Consider the following 20,054-nt stretch of genomic DNA (forward strand, 5'->3'; position numbering starts at 1 on the left):
AAATTAAAATTACAATTAGATACTACTACATACTTATGAATAGTTGTCATGCATTGATGGTAGGAATGTGGTTCAACTACTCAACCAGCAGTATCTACCAGAGCTAAACGTACACCTTTGATAGGGCCTAGCAATTCCACTCCTAGGTCTATATCCAAGAGAAATGAATGCATATGTCCACCAAAAGACTTGTACAAGAATACTTGTAGCACGTTTATTCAATAACCCAAATGTCTGTTAACAAGAAAATGGATATATAATGGAATAATTGTACAGTGAAACCCTACATAATAGTTTTAAAAAAAAAAGCGTATTGACACAAACAGCATGGATAATTCTCACAGACATGTTGAGTGACCAAAGCAGACACAAAGGAGCACATACTGTATGAATCTGTTCTTACAAAATTCAAAATGAGCCAAAACTGGGGCACAGTCAGTTAAGCATCTGCCTTCAGCTCAGGTCATGATCTCATGGTCCTGGGATGGAGTCCCGCATTGGGCTCCCTGCTCAGTGGGGAGTCTGCTTCTCCCTCTGCCCCTCTCCTCGTGCTCTCTCTCTCTGTTCTCTCTCTCTCTCTTTCTCTCTCTCTCTCAAATAAATAAGCCAAAACTAATTTATGGTGATAGAAATTAGGACAATGGTGGGGGTATGTGAGGGTTGTGAAAGGGAGTTGCAAGAGTGAAGTTTTTTTTGAGTGCTGGAAATACTCTAAATTTTGATCTGTGTGTTGGTTACATGGGTGTATATATACATACATAAAAATTCATCCACATGTATAGCATTTAACTCTGCTTATTATACTTTAATAAAAAATTATAACAAAAAAGCTGCCATACTCTTTAAGTAGCAGTCAGTGTTTTGAATAAACATCAATTATATTGATGGTCTTCTGAAGACCCTTAACAGAAAGTTAGTCAACAGTATTGACAATTCACATAGCTGTTGTATGTTTTGGAGGCCTTTCTGAGTCTGTATGCATGAATATTTGTTTAGCCATCTTAACTGTGTTTATTGAGATCTGGGCAAAATTAATTTACTGAGGATAGATTTATAAGGTACATCATCCATTAACTATTAAAATTAGCTGACACATTTTGAAATTTCATATTCCTATTTGCCTGTTAGGATTTGTTTTTTACACACTGAATCCTAAAAAATCTCAGTGCATTATGAATTTAGTCAGCACTATGTAAAAAGAACAATAAATGGAATGAAAGATTATATTTTTACTTGTATACTTTTTCACATTACTAAATTTAGATTTAAAAATTAATGTAGATCAGTCAGCATACACATTAAAAAAAATTTTTTTTAAGATTTTATTTATCTGAGAGAGAGAGAGAGCATGAGCGGGTTGGGTGGGAGAGAGGGAGAGGCAGGCTCTCTGCTGAGCAGCGAGCTTGACATGGGGCTCAATCCCAGGACCCTGGGATCATGACCTGAGCCGAAGGCAGACACTTAACCAACTGAGCCACCCAGGCGCCCCAAAAAACGTACACATTTCTTTACACTATCAAAGATGTTAAAATTGCTATAGTATTTAGAGCCAGAAGACTAGGTTATGTTTTAATAATAATTTTATTACAACTGATTATTAAAACAGTGTCATTGTTTACCATTAATTTTTTGTCCAGCTTATAACTTTGCATTTAGGAGTTTTTTTTTCCTCTAGCGTTTTAAAAAATTTATTTATTCATCCATTCATTTATTTTTACCTGCACCCACTTTTATTTTTGTTTTTTTTTTTTTTTAAGGGGGGCTGCAGAGGGAGAGAGAGAATTTTATGCAGACTCCATGCCCAGCGCGGAGCCCAGCATGGGGATGGATCTCACAACCCTGAGATCATGACCTGAGCCAAAATCAAGAGTCAGACACTTAACCAACTAAATCAGTTTTATGTTTTTTTATTGAGGTATAGTTGACATACAATATTAATTCCAGGTGTCATTTAGATTTATTTTTAGCCAACTAATTCTTTTTTTTTAAAAAACCTCCCCCAACATTTCATTATGAAAAATTTGAAGCATACAGAAAACATAACTTTTTCTCACTGAAATTATTATGAATCAAATCTAAGATTTTTCTTTTCATATTGAGAGCATACTGTCCCTTTCAACATGTTCATCTTTAGGTCCTTAGTTTCTGATTTTTGAAGTTGTAAGTCTGAGGTCTATAATAGTTTGTGTCCTCCCAATAAAGACTGTGAGTAAAACAAATAAATGAAATAAAATAAAACTAAATAAAAGAGGTAGAAAGTATAATAAAAACTTACAAATCTCTAAGGGAAGAACTCCTCACTTTAAAAAAAATTTTTTAGGGGTGCCTGGGTGGCTCAGTCGTTGGGTGTCTGCCTTCGGCTCGGGTCGTGATCCCAGGGTCCGGGGATCGAGCCCCGCATCGGGCTCTCTGCTCGGCGGGAGGCCTACTTCCCCCTCTCTCACTTCCCTGGCTTGTGTTCCCTCACTTGCTGTGTTTCTCTCTGTCAAATAAATAAATAAAATCTTTAAAAAAAAAATTTTTTTTTAATTTTTTTGACAGACACAGCGAGAGAGGGAATACAAACAGGGGGAGTGGGAGAAGGAGAACAGGCTTCCTGCAGAGCAGAGAGCCCGATGTGGGGCTCGATTCCAGGACCCTGGGATCACGACCCGAGCCGAAGGCAGACAATGAGCCACCCAGGTGCCCTAAAAAAAAATAAATCTTAAAAAAATAAAAAATACAGTTTTTTAAGGACTCCGGGTGGTTCAGTCAGTTAAGCGTCTGCCTTCAGCTCAGGTCATGATCCCAGGGTCCTGGGATTGAGTCCCACAATTGGGTTCCTTGCTCAGCAGGGAGCCTGCTTCTCCCTCTGCCTGCCACTCTCCCTGTCGCTCTCCCTGCTCTCTCTCTCTCACAGATAAATAAATCTTTTAAAAATAATAAAAATAAAAAGTTTAAGATTTTATTTAAAATAAAAAGTTTTTTATATTGTAAAATATATATGACATAAAATTTATCATCTTGGTTTTTTTAATTGACATGTAACGTGGAAATCTTCACTGTTTTGGGGCGCCTGGGTGGCTTAGTCGTTAAGCGTCTGCCTTCGGCTCAGGTCATGATTCCAGGTCCTGGGATCGAGCCCCGCATCAGGCTCCCTGCTCCGCGGGAAGCCTGCTTCTCCCTCTCCCACTCCCCCTGCTTGTATTCCCTCTCTCGCTGTGTCTCTTTCTGTCAAATAAATAAATAAAATCTTAAAAAAAAAAAAAAATTCACTGTTTCAAGTAAGTGTACAGATGAGTATTACTAAGTATACTCACACTGTTATGCTACCAGTCTCCAGGACTTAATTTTTTTAGAGCAATTCTAGATTCATAGCAAAATTGAGAGGAAGGTACAAAAATTTCCCATTATACTTCCTGTCCCTACATATACATACCCTCCCCTACTATCAGCATCCTCTGTCAGAATGGTACATTTGTTACAACTGGGGAACCTGCATTGACCTATCTCAATCACTCAGAGTCTTTAGTTTATATTATGGTTCACTCTTGGTGTTTTCCATTCTATACATTTGAACAAGTGTATGATGACATGTATCCATCATTGTGGTATAGAGTATTTTCACTCCCCTAAAAGTCCTCTGTGCCCTCTTCATCCTTCTACCCTGTCCTCTCCCACCTTTTCATCTTTCAGAACTGAAACCATACCTATTAAACAGTAACTTCCCATTTTTCTCACCCTCCAGCCAATGACAACCACCATTCTACTTTCTGTCTCTATGAGTTTGGCTTTTCTAGGTACCTCATGAATCCTAGTATTTGTCTTTTTATTCCTGGCTTCACTTAACATAATGTCATCAGGACTCATCCATGTTGTAGCATGTGTCTGATTTGTCTTCCTTTTTAAGGCTGAATAATATTCCAATGTATGTATATACCACATTTTATTCATTCATGGGTTGATGGAAGTGAGTTACTTCCACCTTCTGGCTATTGTGAATAATCCTTGTATGAACATGGGTGTACAAATATCTGAGTCCTTGCTTTCACTTATTTTGGATATGTACCTCCTTACAAGTGGAATTGTTAGATCATATGGTAATTCTGTGTTTAATTTTTTTGAAGAATTGCTATACTGTTTTCTGTAATTGTTCCATTTTGCATTCCCACCAGCTGTGCATAAGAATTCCAATGACTCGGCATCTTCACCAACAACTGTTATTTTTTGTTTTGATAGTAGCCATCCTAATGGATGTGAGGTAGTATCTCATTGTTTGATTTGTTTCCTTAATGATGAGGTGATATTAAGCATCTTTTTATGTGCTTATCAGATATTTGTATATCTTCTGGAGAAATGTCTGTTCAAGTCCTTTCTTCTTATTTTTTTTTTTTAAAGATTTTATTTATTCATAAGAGAGAGAGAGAGAGAGAGGCAGAGGGAGAAGCAGGCTTCCCACTGAGCAGGGAGCCCAATGCAGAACTCGATCCCAGGACCCTGGGATCATGACCTGAGCTGAAGGCAGACGCTTAACCATCTGAGCCACCCAGGCGCCCATCCTTTCTTATTTGTTAATTGGGTTTTTATTGTTGAGTTATAGGAGTTCCTTATATATTCCAGACATTAACCCTTTATCAGTTACATAATTTGCAAATATTTTCTCCCATTCTTTGGACTGCCTTTCACTCTATTAATTTTTATCCTTTGCACAGGAGGTTTTTCTCTACACAGTTAACTTTGATATAGTTAGACCAGTTTCTCTATTTTTTCTGTTGTTGCCTGCACTTTCTATGTCCTATCCAAGAAATCATGGTCAACTCCAGTGTCATGAAGCTTTCAGATAAATACTTGCTTTATTTTTTTTTTTTTAAAGAATTTTATTTACTTATTTGACAGAGAGACACAAAGCGAGAGAAGGAACACAGCAGGGGGAGTGGGAGAGGGAGAAGCAGGCTTCCTGCCGAGCAGGGAGCCCGATGCGGGGCTCGATCCCAGGACCCTGGGATCATGACCTGAGCTGAAGGCAGACGCTTAACGACTGAGCCACCAGGCGTCCCTAAATATTTGCTTTATATAGATGCATGGATTAAGTGATATATTTTAAGCAAATAACTTGCTCTAGTTCAGAATGTTATGGACTGATTTCACACTTTCTTGAAAGTAAGAAATACTTGCTTGAATGGTATTTTACATGTTTTTGGAGTGGCACTGAAAGTTATATATACTAGTTTATCACTTTTTTTCATAAAGTTAAATTATGTCTAGAGAAATGGATAAAAAGTCAATGAGTAAAGCTGACCAGAAGGATATTGACAACAATAAGAAAAGCAAGTCCAGTTCAGGATGGTTTGACTTGTGTTAAAAAAAAAATAGACTCATTCATTCATTGTAAAGTAAAGGAGAAAAAAATATGATCGGCAGATATATAAATTTCTATAAATTACATGATTAAGATAAAATCTAGATTTTTTTTTAGCTTCAGTAGTTTTTATATTTTATTCAGAAAACATCCACTTTGCTTTTGTCATGCAGCATGTTCTTAACTGCGATATTTTCCTGTTTTGATTTTTAGGGCAGCAGCAATGACTCTCCGCACGGTATTATTGTCATTGCAAGCCCTATTGGCAGCTGCAGAACCAGATGATCCACAAGATGCAGTAGTAGCAAATCAGGTAAGGTGGCTGCTTTTGAAAGGCGTCCTTATATTTACCTATGAGTTTCTACTACTATAATGGTTTGCAGTATTAACACATGTGCGTAGTTCTATTGAAACTAAATTTGGAAGTGGTAAGATTATTTTGTCAGATGTAATAGTGAAAACTTTATTGATTTTTAATATACTAATTTAATTGGATATGTGATAGATGGTTTTTAAACATTAATGGAAATTTTCAAACACACAGTGTCAAAAGATTTATATAGTGAACACCCATATTCCTGCCTACATCTGGATTCTCTGAGATTTTACTATACCTGCTTAATCATGTGTGTATCTGTCTATCCCTCCATTTAGTGATAATTCCTCCCTGGTGATCATTTTTTGTAACTATAAATTTAAATGTATTTGCATGTTATAAAAATAAAGATAAACATATACATATTTTACACTAGTTATGGAACAGCAATGAACAGTCAGTTGATCCCTCTTTCACTTTTAAGAGAACTGAAATCTGGGACACCTGGGTGGCTCAGTTGTTAAGCGTCTGCATTCGGCTCAGGTCATGATCCCAGAGTCCTGGGATCAAACCCCGCATCCGGCTCCCTACTCAGCGGGAAGCCTGCTTCTCCCTCTCCCACTCCCCCTGCTTGTGTTCTCTCTCTCGCTGTGTCTCTCTCTGTCAAATAAATAAAATCTTCAAAAAAAGAACTGAAATCTGAGTGCTCAAAACACGGGCCACCCTACTGCAGCTATGGCTTTTATGTGCACAGAAAACAAAATGCCTGAGAAGCCATTCGACTTCTTTTCTTTTCTTCAAGTAGCACTCTCTTTGGAGGATCACAGTCCTGAGGTTCAGGCTGTAAAACATTTGCTCCATGTTCTCCCCCACCTGATGATAATTTTAACCAGCTCCAGCTGTGGCTGAAGTGGCATGGTAAAAGTTACGAAGGATCTTAAAATTGCCAAATGGAATAAATATTTTTCAGTTCTGATCTGATCTCCAAGGCAGAGGTCAGCGAATTATAGCTAGACTTACTATTTTTGTAAATAATGTTTTATTGGAATACAGCCACATCCATTTGTTTACCTTCCAGCCACAAGTGGCAGGGTTGAGTAGTTGCAACAAAAACGGTATGGTCTGAAAGCTTGAAATAATTATTATCTGGTCCTGTGAGAAAGTTTGCCAACCCCTATTCTAAGCTGTTAGGATTTACTGAGCCTCCCCCCCACCCCCGACCTAGAATTTTTTTCTTCTCTTGACTTCTGAGATACTACTCTCTTCTCATCTTGGTAGTTGTAGTTGTTCCTTCATAGGTTCCTACAATTATTTCTCTTCTTCCTCCTTTTAAACAGAGTTCCTTGGTTTAGACATTGTTTCTTTTATTTTCCATTACATATGGTCACTTGGATGATCGTATCCACACTGATACCACCTGTAAATTGAGAAAATGTTTAGGCTTGACCTCTCCCTGAGCCCAAGAGCCTATTCAGAACTGGATAGTTCTACGGGCGCCTGGGTGACTCAGTTGTTAAGCATGTGCCTTTGGCTCAGGTCATGATCCCAGGGTGCTAGGATTGAGCCCCACATGGGGCTCCCTGCTTGGCGAGAAGCCTGCTTCTCCCTCTCCCACTCCCCCTGCTTGTGTTCCTGCTCTCACTCTCTCTGTCAAATAAATAAATAAAAATCTTTAAAAAAAAAAAAAACTGGATAGTTCTTTATGAATGTTTCATGGGGATACCTCAGCACATTCCCATACTGAACATAGAATCTTAAATCCTGTGAACTTGTCTATCCTTATATGATACCATCATCAGCTTAAATATCCAAGCCACAGACTTGGAATTCTCTATGCCTCCTTTTCTCTTGGTGATTGCATTCCCAGTATCTCTGTCATACATCTCTGATTTGCCTTAGTTCACATTTTAAAAAACTCAGGCACCTGGGTGTCTCAGTCGGTTAGGCGTCTCCCTTTGGCTTAGGTCATGATCTCAGGGTCTTGGGTTCGAGTCCCACAATGGGCTCTCTGCTCAGCGGGGAGTCTGCTTCTCCCTGTCACTCCGCCTCTGTACTCTCCCTCTCAAATAAATCTAAAAAAAAAAATTCTCAATTCAACTACTCTGATAGCTGTCCCTTCCTTGACCTCTTCCTCATCCCATCTTCTGCATTGATAACTTTTTAAAGTGCAAATCTTACTTTACTTTACTACTAAAAACCTATTAGAAACTGCTATCGGGGGTGCCTGGGTGGCTCAGTCATTAAGCGTCTGCCTTCAGCTCAGGTTATGATCCTAGGGTCCTGGGATCGAGCCCCACATCAGACTCCCTGCTCGGCGGGAAGCCTGCTTCTCCTTCTCCCATCCCGCTGTGTCTCTCTCTGTCAAATAAATAAATAAATCTTTTTTTTTTTTTTAAAAGGAAGCTCTGCTATCACCTACTTGGTAAATCCAGATTCTTTAGTTTATAGTCTTTCCATGATTTGAATTGTCTACAAACCCAGCTTCGTCTCCTAAATTTTTACTGTTTCTTGGACTCCTGCTTTTTCAAGATGATGTTCATTTCTGCCGGTCATTTCACTCAATCTGCCATGTTTCCTCTGCCTGGTTCCTAATCTTAGTAAACCTATTCCTTTCCCTTGAAAAGCTGTTCACTCCTTATTTTATGTATATCTTTATTAATACATTCTACTGTTGTTTGTTTCAGAGTGCTTAGAATTAGGGTTTTACATGTTGTATGTATGTACTGTTGATTTGCTTTTGGTAGTCAGAAGCATGGCTTGAATCTCAGCTTTGATTTCCTTTGACGTTCTGAGCCTCAGAGGCTGAAGTTGGACTTACAGCTTTCCTCTAGCTCCTCAAAGAGTCCAGTAATTTGACTTACTTCCTCATTAGGAATTAACAAGGTAGAAACTAGATTTATCATTTTAATATATAATAGAAGCTGATCAGTCTTAAAATATTCAGTACATGTAAAATACTTTTAAAAGAAATATTAAAGTGAATTGAACAGTTATTTTAAATTTATACTTCATTTGTTAAGTAATACTGGTTCCAGAGTATTTAAGAATGAATTTATTATCTCTTTCTAATGAGAATGGGAAGTCTTACCTTTTAAAAGTACTATGAGTTCATAAACATCTCAAAAGATGCTGTAAGTTAAGACTGCGTATTGAGGGATGCCTGGGTGGTTCAGTCGGTTAAGTGTCTACCTTCGGCTCAGGTCATGATCCCAGCGTCCCGGGATCGAGCCCTGTATCGGGCTCCCTGCTTGGTGAGCCTGCTTCTCCCTCTCCCTGCAGCTCTCCCTACTTGTGCGCTCTCTCTCTGACAAAAAAATAAATAAAATCTTAAAAAAAAAAAAAAAAAAAAAGACTGCATGTTGAGTCAGTGGAGCATGCCAGTGGAGCATGACTGGCTCAGTCAGTGGAGCATGTGACTCTTGATCTCAGGGTTGTAAGTTTGAGCCCCATGATGGGTGTAGAGATTACTTAAAAATCTTTTTTTTTCCTTTAAGTAGGCTCCATGCCCAACATGGGGCCTGAACTCAAAACACCCGAGAACAAGAATTGCATGCTCTACCAACTGAGCGAGCCAGGTGCCCCCAAAATAAAATCTTTTGAAAAAAGGCTTTGCACATGGTATTTTCTTAAATCATTGTATACGAATACGGTTCTAGCAAAGCAGCAAAGTCTAGTTGTATTTTTTTCTGAGCTGTGGTTAATACAAAAGTCCGTCACATTTGTTAGTTAATGTCCATACAATTTTAGAAGCAAACAATTCTGTTTGGTTGTATAATGTTTGACACTTTGCAGTGTTCAGAAACATGTCTGTACCTCACTTCAATTAGTATTAGTTTTCTGTTACTTGTATCTATTGAAATTGGAGATTAAAGTTGACAAATATAATTGGTCTCTTTTTTTTTTGGTAAACACTTGTGAATCACAGCTTCAGGTCGGACCTTTTTTCTTGAGTGACCTAGTATGCAGCAGAAAGTTGAATCAATTACATTTTAATTGTAAATTACTTTTACTTAGAAAAAGCCAGTTCTTAGGTAATTAAATATTGAACATTGTGACTGTATTGTCATGTCATTCAATTTGTTTCTTCATTATAGTACAAACAAAATCCCGAAATGTTCAAACAGACAGCTCGACTTTGGGCACATGTGTATGCTGGAGCACCAGTTTCTAGTCCAGAATACACCAAAAAAATAGAAAACCTATGTGCTATGGGCTTTGATAGGGTAAGTACCAAAGGCTTGCTTATTTTGATATATTGGTTGAGTTATATTATTGCTGCAGATCCTTGGCTGACAAAAGTGGCTCAAAGATACTCTAAATCTAGTTTTTATAAACTTTCTTATGTTATTACAATCAGTGATTCTTTTCTTTTCCTTTTGCTAATTCCCCCCAGTCATTGGTTTAGAAGCTTTTTATGCACTACAAATACAAGGCAACTTAAAAAAACAAGAAAACGAGGTGTGCTTTCGCAATATAAAGATAGTGCGTGATTCAGTATTTTAAAAATATTTTGAGATTTGATTTTTTTGTCCCCTTTTCTTCTCTACAGAATGCGGTAATAGTGGCCTTGTCTTCAAAATCATGGGATGTAGAGACTGCAACAGAATTGCTTCTGAGTAACTGAGGCATAGAGAAAGAGCTGCTGATATAAGTCAAGCTTGCCCCTTCTTGAGGAGCATCAACATCTGTTATTTTTAGGATTCTGCATAGATTTCTTTTAAACTGGCATTCTTGCCTAATGATGTTATCTAGGCAACATTGGAGACTGAAAAAAATCCCTGCTCTGTAAATAAAGCTAATTAAACGTCTGTGTAAATTTAAAAAGGGGAAATACTTTAATTTTTTTTCTTAATAGTGTAAAAATTCTTTGAGCTAAGCTAAAACCATGGAAAAAACATGCTACTTTAGTGTTTAGCAGTGTACCAAGACTAGCAAGAGTTTGCTTCAGGATTTTGTTGAATAATTAAGTAATATTTTGAGTGTGTCAGGGCCATTCAAATTGTTGGTGTTGCATCACAGCTACCTTAACTGTTTTTAACATGGATCCTCTGTGCCTGTGAATTTACTTGCATGCTTGTACTTGACTTCTTAGGATGGGTAGCTGAAAAGACCACCATTTTAAGCATTTGAGAATTCTTAAATATGAGATTTATCCAGAATTGAAGATGGTGACCTATTCAGAGCCTTTTTGTCCTTGTCAACAGACTGGGACACCATATCTATTTTTCCCCCTCTTGCCACACACAGCTAATATTCTAATAGTAAATTTCTCTATATTTGGTGGAGAAAAATGCCGAGGGGCAGTATCCCTTGCTCCATTTTTAGGTCGTCCATTTGGAATGTTTTGTTACAGTTCTTCACTCTTAAAACTTTCCTATGTGAGTAATAATGTAAAAATGGAGCTGCCAATTTTGTTCCTCTTGCAAAAACAGTAAATACTTAATGTTGTAGTATTCCCAAGATTTAATGAAGGAACCCAACTTAGTTTTTCAGTGAATTTGACATCTATTTTTAAACTGATGAAATTTTCTTTGCGAACTTGCAAGGATGCAATCAACTGTTGGCAGTTTTTTAGCCTAATTTTGGCTTTATAGAGATTGCTTTATCAGGTACTTTACAAGTCACTCTTGCTTGCATTTGCCCCTATTGACACATGAAAGCTGTGTGGTGTTTTACTGTACATACTTCAGATACACTTAGGAATAGAAGTGTGTTATAAATCTAGCTTTCTTTATGATGTTTCTGATGAGAATTGAAAACTTTACCTTTTCTTGTACATAGTCAGACTTTCTATTCGTATTAAAGTTACATTTCATTCTAAGTTCAAAAGTTTGAAAATTATTAGTTTTGCAAGCTCAAACACTAATGTGACCATTTTATGAAGGCTGAAATGGATTTATGCAGGCAGTTCTATACATAGAAACACAGTTCTTATTAAATTTTCAGGACCAATGCAAATAACAATGTAATGGAATGAGAATGAATTAAAGTAAGGCTGTATATTGAAAGTCATATTATAAAAGGTTTGCTTTCTTCAAGTGTTATTTATCCTAAATTATAATCATTAAGTGTTTGGAAAATAGTTTTGAACCATAAATTCAGCATAATTTCATTTGACTTCTCAATAATCTTAGAAGCAATAAAAGAACCATTATTAAATATATTGTAATGTTAAAGATGTGAAGGTTCTTCCAAAAACTTGTAAGGCTTTCCTAATTAATAGTAAGCTCTTGTAGTTGATATTATTGCATACTAAACACAAGTTGCTATGTTTTTTCCCCCTATATGTTTGCTTAAGCATAAATTTCTTTATACAATCACCTCCTTTAATTGTTATAGTTTAGTTACTTTCTAAAGATGCCAAAGGAAACAAGATTTTTCTTTATTTATTTTAAATAGCTAAAACCTTGTACTTTTCTTTATATTTTGAAGTAAGGTTGGGATTGTGTGAAATGTGGACAGTTTTGTTCCACCGTTGGTTAGAATTAATTTTTTTTTTTAGTGGAGGGTTGGCTTGGTAATATTTGGATTATTTTCAGTATCAAACACATCTACCCAATTTACTATTTGCCTGTATTATCAGGGTATATTTAATTGTCCTGTGGTTAGACAAAAGAGAGAATGAACTCAGAGGTTACTAAGGTCAAACATTACATACTTAGCTCTTGGAGGCAGCTGTACCTTTATACCTTGCCTTTGATTTTTAAGCACACTAACCCCATAGGTAATCTCATCCAACTGCAATTCAATATCCTCAGTGCCCAGGAAATTGAAAAGTACAATATTTGGTAAAAGAGGTTTTCCATAATGCATTTTTCATTTCAAAAATATATTTACCTCATTTACATTAAATGTGATAATCCCTCTTTCCTTTCTGGTGCATTTCCCACTGTCCTTCTATTTCTTGTTTTTCACTTCTCTACAGATAAATGTAGTTTTCCCAAACATAAAAATTAAGGCAATTGCTTTTTTTCCTCTGGTCTTACGGGTTTGGGAAACGGACACTAAAACTGCAGGTCTAGAGAAAAGGTACCCTGGTGGAAATTATTTTTATAATTCTCAATTTTGTGTGATTCATCAGTTGTAAAAGCCTCAAAAATTATGGTTAAATATATATATATATATATATATATATTTAGTACATATATATATATATATATATTTAAATATCTCATTTAGGGCAGGCAGATTTGCTAGAGGTCGCTGATATTCCAGTAGGTTTTTATTATAATTGGGTCTATTTCCTGGGTATGTACCCAACTTTTAAAAGGACAAATACTTAGCTGTATAGTAGTATTTCACTACAGATTACTGAATGAATGAATAGCAGTTTGTCCCCCAAGTAAGTATACAGTAGGTAGTATATCAGTATTTGAGAACTTTGTACTAAATTAGATTCTCTGAGTTGGCTCCCTCAAATATTTGGAATTGTGACTGTGGTTTACTTAAACACGTAATACATTCAAGTATATATATGTTTGGATTCTGGGTATTTTGCTTTTGAGGAGAGTAATCTATGAAATGAAAGACTGACTTTTTTCTTTTTGGAAGTATTTCACATTTGTGATTGTTGGTGGCGCTTAAAACTATGCAAAAATAATTTTTTAAAGTATAAGAAAGAATTGGCAGTTAAAGTGGATATTGCTTATTTATGCGCTGCAGAATGCAGCATATTGTGTTACTGCTTAGGCTGCTTATTAATAAGTTTATCGATGTGAAAAGCAGATCTTGGCTATAAGTGTATGCCTGATTTGAGCTTTTAAAACTCTGCAGTTAGGGTATGATAATGTTTCCACAGTACTTGTAGCAACACAGGAAATAAAGCATTTTTGTTGTTGTTTTAAATTTAAGATGGATTTGGGCAGGGAAGGGTTGGAGCCAGGTATATACTTCCTTGTACATAGATGGAAACAATGTTTGGATATGATAAAGGAAGCTGTCTGTTTACAGTTAACTTTATTTCATGGACTTTTACAAAATGATGTTGTATTAATCACTTTTTCTAGTTCAAGAAATTTCAATTCCAGGGTACAAACCATTGGTTTAAAAAACTTGCATTTCCATTCCTTTAGTACCAGTTTAAAATAAATGCTTAAGATCAGCTGTTTGCTATCACTGGGGAAGAAGGCAACTTGAAGTATTTACTGATAAATAGCCTTTTTCCCAAATGTTACTTTTCTGCAGTGTCTATCATATAATGTCACATGTTCTGTTTGCACTGTTGCAATATGGATCAAAAATCTTGTGGCATAGGGATAGGGGAATGTTAGTCTCTCCCTTGTCCTGTTTGTTCTGTTACTGCTTTATTGGACTGATCTACCCTCATAAGCCTGTGATCATCACCTAAATGTAAGTTGTGAATGTGTCACCTTTTGCTTGGTTATTTCAACCACGCTGCTATATATATAATCAGGTGTGGCACAGTTTATCAGTTTGGTTCTAGGGGGTGAGTGAATACAAATCATTGCACTGTGCTGTTAAACGATCCTTGTGTGCTTGCTGTTACCTACTTTTTACAGGCATCATAATAAAAGCTAGACTATTTCTTTGGGGGGAAAGAGACTTATTTAATGTAATTTAAAGACTTTTCCAATAGAAAATGAAATACTATTGAAAATAATCTATTTTTTAGCTTTCAGCAATTGATGGTGCTTTGTTGTGGTGTCTGCTGGAAGTCTACTGCCATTATAGGGATTCTCATTAACCTCACTGAGAAAGAACCTTGCTTGTTAGCTTCTCTAGATCTCTATTCTAAACAATCTGTTAGTGATGATAAATTCTGTAGGAGGGTCTATTCTGAGCCATTAACTTCCTGTAAGGGGAAAATGGGAGGGTTACCAGAAAGACCATTGAAGCAGGGTGGGCTATGGGTGGAGGGTTGGGTATTTGTCTTGAGAATTAAAAACTACGAAACACTTTTGTACACAACTGATTTTTTAAAAAATAAACACATTTTTAAAGATGTTGAATTTTTTTTCCCCCCCTTACTAGGAATTCTTAAAAATAAATGCATGCATGTTTTCCCCTGAAAATGGTTTATATCTTCTTTCTGGGTACTCATCTAGGCAGGCGGTTAAACTTCCACATTACTTTGAGCAAGAAAAAGAAGCAAGTAGGTCTGTCTCCTAGACAAGGTTCATAGTAATGAGCATATGATGATAAATGGGATAAATTATATTAGATCTTTGAATATTAAAATGTGTTGAAACTGTTTTAATTGAAGTTATTTATTTGAAAATAGAACATTATTTGGCTAGGTCCTAATCCAAAATTTAGAGTAATCCAGAGTGAATTGGTACTGAAGGTAATGTTTATTCTGTTTTCATCTGTGCACACAAATAGTTCTGGAAAGGAGGGTGCTTGTTCCCATGGAAAAGACTCTTGAATTGTTTCAGAAAGTCCTGGGTTACTATCCTTGGATTATCCCCTGCCTCTAATACTGATAACTAAAAGAGGCTATATTGGTTAGGGTTTGTACTAGTTTTTTTACATGGCAAAACTGATTGTTACTTTATGTCTCTAGGGCATTCATAACCAGCTTTCAGCAGACCTATGACTTTTCTGTAGCCTGGAGATGGAATTGCTCCTGACTGGAATACCAGTATGAAGTGCTCTTTTCATGGAGCAAGCTGGATCTTATTATCATATTAAATCAAGAATAACAGATGGACTTCAAGTGAGCTCTCATACCAACCCCTAGCAAAGGATGGTCAGATTTTTAGGGTAGTAAACACTTGGTATAAGTTTTGTTTCAGTCATCAAAGAATTAAAGATTTTCAGTGAAATAACATGAATTCTCTAATATCTCTTAGGAGTATGTCCTACAGTAATATACTATCCATGCATTCATGTTGTAATGTTCATTTTACCCCATTTCAGTAAAAAGACATTAAAGCACAACTGTATTCTAATCTCCCTATTGTAAAGTACCTTTTAATAAGATACAGAACCAAAGTCAAAAAGGCCAAGCTGTTTAAATACTCAGTGTACAATATTTATAGAGCCTTTTATTAATATAGGTAAAATAAGACAAATACTAGAAAACTTGGACATTTGAGAAACCCAAAGTATATTTTATTTCTTACAGAGTTAATATACCTAATACTCTGTTTCTCATTTATGGCGTAAAAGCTTTGCTGCATGTACAGATTATGCCTAACTTGATTTAAGGGCAACTAGTAGTGCCTTTTCTTCACTCACACAACTCACATACAGCTTTTTAATTATTGTATTTATTCCTTGGTTCATTTTTAATACGTGAAGTACATATATTCCTTTTTGTGCACATTATTATTTGCATTATATTGTTAGATGAATGACCTTGTGTCCTGAGCAATATTGAGGAACAAGAATAATGGCATTGACATTGCACTGGTATCTTCTAACCATATTTATAGGATTGTATAATTTTAAGGGAAAAGGGGAAGCTTCCAGGCTCGCTTTTTTTTTTTTAATACAGAAAACTAAATGACTTGGATACCTAGAGTTACAGGGTTTTTGTTGTAGAAACCCCATCATATTGTTAATTTATATGTGCCTACTACACTTGGTAGCGTTTTAAGACATTTTAATGCTATTCTTGTTTTCCTTAAAACTAGGAAATGTGAAGGGATCATTTGCAAGCATGAAAAGGAAAACCAGTTCAGGTGGGAGTAAGGTCTTCAAGGAAAGTGTACCCAAACCAGTCAAATCAATGGTATGAATTGAACAGAATGTTTTGGTAAACTAGCTTCAACTGTATTTAAGGTTCCATGACTTCTGTTGAAGTTGCTTTACATGCACCAAACATACTATTTTCTCTTTTTGTAATAATGGAATAAAGAGCAGTGTTCTTGGTTTATGGAGCCCATAGAAGATGATCTTTTAAACCACAAAATCTAATTGGCCCTAAAGACCATTTTATTACATTTGTTTTAATATTTTTATTTTAATATTTTATTCCACTACAGATACTTCAGTTCGTAATTGAATAATGCACACTTCTGTTTCTATGAGAGAGGTGTAGCTCATTTCAGGTTAACCTAAGATGTCATGACATTAAGGTAAAATCAAAAGGCAAAATTTTTATAAAGGAACAAATGTGGGGCACCTAGCTGGTTCAGTAGGTAGAGTATGTGACTCTTGATCTTGGGGTTGTGAGTTCAAGCCCCATATTGGACATAGAGTTTACTTAGGAAAAAAAAACAAAAAACGAATTCAGGATGATAGTCTGCTGAGGTGATTATTAGCATGGTTGATTTTCCTTTAAAAAATATGTTTTCCAAATGATAAACATGCATTTTTAACAACGAGAAGTAGTGAAGAGTTCATAATGGGAAATCTGTAATCCTCTTCCTACCTGTAGTACTAATCCATTGAGAAAGCTTTTAAATGTTTCTGGTTTTCCTTTTTAGGTTACCTAACACCTATATTAATTACATTTCTATTCCATCAGTTATACATAGTATCTCTTCACTCCCTATTTTTGTCCCTAATCTTCATTTAGTACAGATAGTCCCTGACTTTCAGTGGTTTAATTTAGTTTTTTTGTTGTTGTTGTTACCTTATGATGGTGCAAAAGCAATTTGCATTTTTTAGAAACCATACTTAAAATTTTGAATTACTGTCTTTTTCTGGCTTAGTAGTTTGCAGTATGATAGTCTCTTGTGATGCTGGGCAGTAGGAGTGAGCTGCAGCTCCCGGTTAGCCACGTGTGATACGAGGGTAAATAATGATAGAACGATTCTGTACACATACAGCCATCCTGTTTTTCACTTTCAATATGGTATTCAATAAATTACATGATACATTCAGGACTTTATTACAAAATAGGCTTTGTGTTAGATGATTTTACCCAACTGTATGCTAATGTGTTTTGAGCACGTTTAAAATCGGCCTAACTGGGGCGCCTGGAGGGTGGCTCAGTTGATTAAGCATCTGCCTTCAACTCAAGTTGTGATCCTGGGGTTCTGGGATCAAGCCCTGCCTCAGGCTCCCTGCTCAGTGGGGAGTCTGCTTCTCCCTCTCCCTCTGCCCCTGCTTGTGTTCCCTCTCTCGCTGTGTCTCTGTCAAAGAAATAAATCTTTAAAAAAAAAGATCAGTACAGGGAGAAGAAAATCTGAAAATACAACTACCTACAAAGACAAGATAAGTTCTTGCGTCCATGAGGAAAGTACAGAATGCTTTATAAAATAGATTTTGTAAATTACTACAACAAAATTTAATTAAAACATTTGAAGTTTAAGAAGTACAACAAAGGGGCGCCTGGGTGGCTTAGTCTCTTAAACATCCAACTCTTGATTTCAGCTCAGCTCGTAGTCTCAGGGTCATGAGATCAAGCCCCTTATCAGGCTTCTCTGCCTTTCCCTCTGCCCCTCCCCTGGCTCTCATGCATGCTCTCTCTCTCTCTAATAAATTTTTAAAAAAAGAAAATAGGTAAAATAAAAATTTTAAAATACAAAATGTTTAAAATTACAGGATCACTTCAGAAGGTCCAACATCTAATAGGAACTTTTTTTTTTTTTTAAAGATTTTTTATTTATTTATTTGACAACGCACAAGCAGGGGCAGCAGCAGGCAAGGGAGAGAGAAGCAGGCTCCCCACTGAGCAGGGAGCCCGATGCAGGGCTCAATCCCAGGACCCTGGGATCATGACCCAAGCCGAAGGCATTTGCCCCAGGCTCCCCTAATAGGAACTTGTTTAAAAAAGATTTTATTTTAGAGAGAGATAGCACGAGCTGGGGAAGAGGAAGAGATAATCTGAATCTGCACAGAGCCCGACACAGGGCTCAATCTCACGACCCTGAGATCATGACCTGAGCTAAAATCGAAGAGTTGGTTGCTTAACTGACTGAGCCCCCCAGGCACCCCTAATAGGAACTTAAAGAAAATGGAATGAGGCAAAGTATTAAAATAATCAGGGACATTTCAGGACACTGTATTGTGAGGGAACCTATTGAACACCCAACACAGTGGGAAAAGACCCACAGCGAGGCATGTTTTGTTTCAGAACATTAGGAAAGTGAGACAGCCCAAAAAATGGAATTGGGAGTTTGGGAAATAGGCCCCTTAAATGAACGGGGGATAAGAATGTCCTCAAGTGGAATTCTTTTTTTTGTTTTAAAGATTTTATTTATTTATTTGAGAGAATGAGAGCACGAGAGGGAAGAGGGTCAGAGGGAGAAGCAGACCCCCCCGCTGAGCAGGGAGCCGATGTGGGACTTGATCCCGGGACTCCAGGATCATGACCTGAGCCGAAGGCAGTCGCTTAACCAACTGCCACCCAGGCGCCCCTCAAGTGGAATTCTTAATCTCAGGAAAAAAACTGAGGGTTGCTGGAGTGGTGGGGGGTGGGAGGTATGGCGTGGCTGGGTGATAGACATTGGGGAGGGTATGTACTATGGTGAGCGCTGTGAATTGTGTAAGACTGATGAGCCACAGACCTGTACCTCTGAAACAAATACACTATATGTTTAAAAAAAAAAGTAGGAAGGGAAAAATGAAGGGGAAATCAGAGTGGGAGACGAACCATGAGAGACTATGGACTCAGAAACAAACTGAGGGTTCTAGAGGGGAGGGAAGTAGGGGGATGGGTTAGCCTGGTGATGGGTATTAAAGAGGGCACGTATTGAATGGAGCACTGGGTGTTATGTGCAAACAATGAATCGTGGAACACTACATCAAAAACTAATGATGTATGGTAATTAACATAACAATAAAATAAAATTTTTAAAAAAAGAATGTCCTCAAGTTTCTCAACAGTGATATGGGAAGCTAGGACAATGAAGCAGTGATTGAGAAGTTTTGAGTGAAAAATTATTTCTAAATTCTATTCCCAGGTAAGGTGTCAGTGTAGGCTAAAGATAGTTTTGGGCACCTGGGTGGCTCAGGTGGTTAAGCAACTGCCTTTAGCTCAGGTCATGATCCTGGAGTCCCGGGATCGAGTCCTGCATCGGGCTCCCTGCTCAGTGGGGAGTCTGCTTCTCCCTCTGGCCCTCCCCCTCTTGTGCTCTCTCTCTCAAATAAAATCTTAAAAAAAAAAAGATAGTTTCATATATTCAAGTTTCAAAACATTTTTGTCTTTTATTGTCTTTTTCTTGGGAAGCACCTGAATGATGCACTCACCAAAATGGAGGAATAAGCCGTGCAAAAGAGACATGAGATACAATATAGGAGCTGGTTGTTTCTGGAGTGAGTGAAGAGAAATCCAGAATGCCAGTTGTGAAGCAGGCTTGAACAGCCATTCCAATACATAGAGGACCCACCAGAAGGATGAAATAGTCTGGAGAAGATCAACAAAATGAAAGGAACTGATAGATTATCTAATATATTTTACCATACGTGAAATTACATTGGAATTAATTAGAGTGCAAGGAAAAAATTGACAATAGTAGGTATGCAGAAAGCTAATAAAAAAAAAAA

The 20,054-nt window shown here is 36.9% G+C and overlaps 1 protein-coding gene across 3 annotated transcripts in view; it reads left to right on the forward strand.

Annotated features, from left to right (window-relative positions):
- The window catches only part of UBE2K (ubiquitin conjugating enzyme E2 K), a 72,673-nt gene extending 57,802 nt beyond the window's left edge, over positions 1-14,871 (forward strand). For all 3 annotated transcript variants that reach the window (XM_045881296.3, XM_064584389.1, XM_045881295.3), the window contains 3 exons: positions 5,552-5,651; positions 9,749-9,877; positions 10,204-14,871. In XM_045881296.3, coding sequence (XP_045737252.1) covers positions 5,552-5,651; positions 9,749-9,877; positions 10,204-10,278 — 304 coding nt within the window. In that variant the 3' untranslated portion in view covers positions 10,279-14,871. The remainder of the gene's footprint in view (positions 1-5,551; positions 5,652-9,748; positions 9,878-10,203) is intronic.
- Positions 14,872-20,054: the final 5,183 nt, after the last annotated feature.

Source organism: Mirounga angustirostris, unplaced genomic scaffold (assembly GCF_029215605.1).
Source record: "Mirounga angustirostris isolate CCGP_5_RB_7025 unplaced genomic scaffold, mMirAng1.0.hap1 SCAF_2, whole genome shotgun sequence".
Classification (NCBI taxonomy): Eukaryota; Metazoa; Chordata; class Mammalia; order Carnivora; family Phocidae; genus Mirounga; species Mirounga angustirostris.